At 56.5% G+C, this 2,967-nt stretch overlaps 1 protein-coding gene across 1 annotated transcript in view; it reads left to right on the top strand.

Annotated features, from left to right (window-relative positions):
• SULF2 (sulfatase 2) overlaps positions 1 to 2,967 on the top strand; it is an 87,981-nt gene that overhangs the window by 81,386 nt on the left and 3,628 nt on the right. Inside the window, exons 18-20 of the mRNA XM_027775747.1 lie at positions 16 to 118; positions 409 to 551; positions 2,187 to 2,310. Of these exons, the coding sequence (XP_027631548.1) occupies positions 16 to 118; positions 409 to 551; positions 2,187 to 2,310 (370 nt within the window). The remainder of the gene's footprint in view (positions 1 to 15; positions 119 to 408; positions 552 to 2,186; positions 2,311 to 2,967) is intronic.

The following is a 2,967-nucleotide window of genomic DNA, read 5'->3' as shown; positions in this document are numbered from 1 at the left end:
AAAAAAAAACCCCCGAAGCTGCTCAAGCGTCTGCAGAACAACGACACGTGCAGCATGCCAGGCCTCACGTGCTTCACCCACGACAACCAGCACTGGCAGACGGCGCCTCTCTGGACACGTGAGCGAGCCGAGCAGGCCCCCAGGCAGGGTGGGCGGGCTGGGCCCAGGGAGCCGAGGGAGTTCTTCCAGCACGCCTGGTGACCCACCGTGCTCCGAGCCTCTGAGGGCTTCGTTGCAGCATCCCAGAGGTCTCACACGAGGGGGCCCCAACGCCAGGGACCCACAGCCTCCAGGCTGTCCCTCACCATCAAAGGAAGTGGCTCAGGGGCCGTCCCCGACAGGATCACCGGGCAGCCTGGGCTGCGTCCTGCAGGTGCTCAGGCTCAGGGCAGGCTCCTCTCCCGGCAGTGGGGCCTTTCTGTGCTTGCACCAGCGCCAACAACAACACATACTGGTGCATGAGGACAATCAACGAGACCCACAATTTCCTCTTCTGTGAATTTGCAACCGGCTTCCTGGAGTACTTTGATCTCAACACAGACCCCTACCAGGTATGGAGAGCTCCAGCTGGAGAAATGGGGGTGTGCGGGACACAGGAGCTGCCAGGTGGCCCCTACCCCTAGGGGAGTAACGACAAGCTTTCCAAGTCCCTTTGAGTCCCCGGAGAGTAAGAGTGAGTCATCAAGCCACGGAGAATTCAGCCACTCAACGTTGTCAGCCCTCCCCACCTCCTGTGCCGAACCCCACTTCCCTCTAACGTGGGCCCAGGGCTGCGTTCAGCCAGCCTGTGTAGATCTTGTGAAGATTCTAGAATTTGCGGGCTACACTCAGAGCTGCAGGGACCACGCAGATGACACGATGCTAGCACTCAGGCAGCACTCATGGGCCAAGCACCTGGCTCAGTGATTCCACGCATTAAATTGTCTACACAGCACAGCGGTATGTCTGCTCGTGGCAACACGCAAGCCTCCAAGGGGCCGTCACGACTGCACCTCAGCAGTGGCTTTTCCATAGCATGACCTTGGCCTCGTCCAGCCTTCAACATCTTTACAAAAGCCTGAAATAATTTACATGGAATTCGGTTTTAAAATGTCAGTTCAATTGCTCTGTTTCCATTACCATATAGGCTGCCAGTCTTGTTCCTCAGAAAGGTTTGTGCCCAATACCAGCCTCACAGCCTGTGATTAAGGGGGCCGGGTCCCGTGGCCAACTGCAGTTCAAGTCCCAGCCCCTGCAGCTTGAAAAACCTATCGGGTGCATGTGCCCCAAATCCCAACAAGGTAGAGAGATGAAAAAGGGATTACAGCGTGAGCACACCCCATTTGGGGGCTCGCTCTCCCATGCTCACGGTACACGTGCCCCCTGGCAAACCTGTAGAAGGCGAAGGTTTGTCCCGTATTTTGCCAGAGGGGGTGGCAGAGGCTGTGGGTTCACCAGTACCAGTCACCAATAACTCCGACTGGCCCACCCCAGGGCACTTTCCCATCCTTTCACCAAACGGCTGCGTTCCAGCAGAGGAACCGAAGACCTGCAAGTGAAGGCAGCAAACCCAAGGCTTGAAAGGGCTTCCTCCCAAACCAGGGTTAGTTTCCTGACCAGCGGCTTGAGAGCACACCACCAAGTTCCCAGACACACGCTTATTCTTTCCTTTGTTTTAAAGAATTGTTTGGGACTGGCAGGGGGTGTGGTGGTTAAGGGTGCTGGACTCCCACGTGGCCGACCACGGGTCATGTCTCAGACCTGGCAGCTTCCCTTCTCACTTTCTCTCTCTCTCTCTATCCCACTCTGGTCAAATTAAAATAAACAAATACGGTTAAATCAAAATAATTCTTAAAATTTTTCAAAAGAAATATTTAATTCTATTTTTTTTTTCATTTGACCAGAAAGAGAGAGAGAAAGGGAAAGTGAGATAGCAAGCCCCCAGGTCCAAGACTCGAACCACTGCCAGTCATCTGGGAATCCAGCACCCTCAACCACCACGCATTCTCACTGAGAGAGTTTCAAGTAGAGCTAGAAGCCAAGGGGCAGCCTAGTTTCCAACCCTGGCTCTGGCAGAAGTGGAGCTGGGGTGTGCAGACCACACCCCATGGTTCCTTCTGCTTCCACCATGCCTGAAACAAGCCCCAGCGGTAGGAAAGGACTGGGGTCGCCCGTACTCGCCTCACCGACCCCCTTTCCCCACCCAGCTGATGAACGCGGTGAGCACGCTGGACAGGGACGTCCTCAACCAGCTGCACGTGCAGCTCATGGAGCTGCGGGGCTGCAAGGGTCACAAGCAGTGCAACCCCCGGACCCGCAACGTGGACCTGGGTGAGTGGGCACCCCACCCGGCAGGACTCAGCGTCACTAGGAGAGCGGGCCACAGTCCAGACAGGTCACCTGGAAGGTTGGGGTGCCCCTGCACATGACAGCAGGTGGCGCCCAGGAGCTGTGCTTGCCAGGGAAGAGTCCCTGACGTCTACCGGGAATTCCCTCTTCCTTCATTTCCCTCCCTCTTGTTCATTATTCACTCAACACGCACTTTCTGAGAACTGGAACCGTGCTGGCAACGGGAGAGCGCTCTTTGACCTTGCGTGCGGGCCAGCATGCACACGGGGACACTTCCTGCTTCTGTGGAGACAGGACGCTGTCACATGTGACTTGGAGTGGGTGCCTTCAGAGCCCCTCTAAGAAGGGGTCTTTGAATCGAGTCCTAAGAGTGAGAAGCAGTCAATCATTGAGAAAGCGTGGGGGACTGGCCCTCCGGATGGGAGGTGGAAACAAACTCCAGGGCGTGAGGAGCAGAGGGAAGCCCAGCAAGGCTGGAGCCCATGCGAGCACACAGCAGGGAGGGCGGGAGGGAGGCGAGAGGGCCACTCCAGCAGCTTGGGAGGTCACGCTAAGTTGGGTTTCACTCTGCGTGCACCAGGAAACAACGGAGAGTTCTGACCAGGTAGTGAAGTGTCTGCGATCAAAAAGGACAAGCTG

This window comes from Tupaia chinensis, unplaced genomic scaffold (assembly GCF_000334495.1).
Source record: "Tupaia chinensis unplaced genomic scaffold, TupChi_1.0 Scaffold000602_1, whole genome shotgun sequence".
NCBI lineage: Eukaryota > Metazoa > Chordata > Mammalia > Scandentia > Tupaiidae > Tupaia > Tupaia belangeri.
This window is presented reverse-complemented; position numbering and strand designations above follow the sequence as displayed.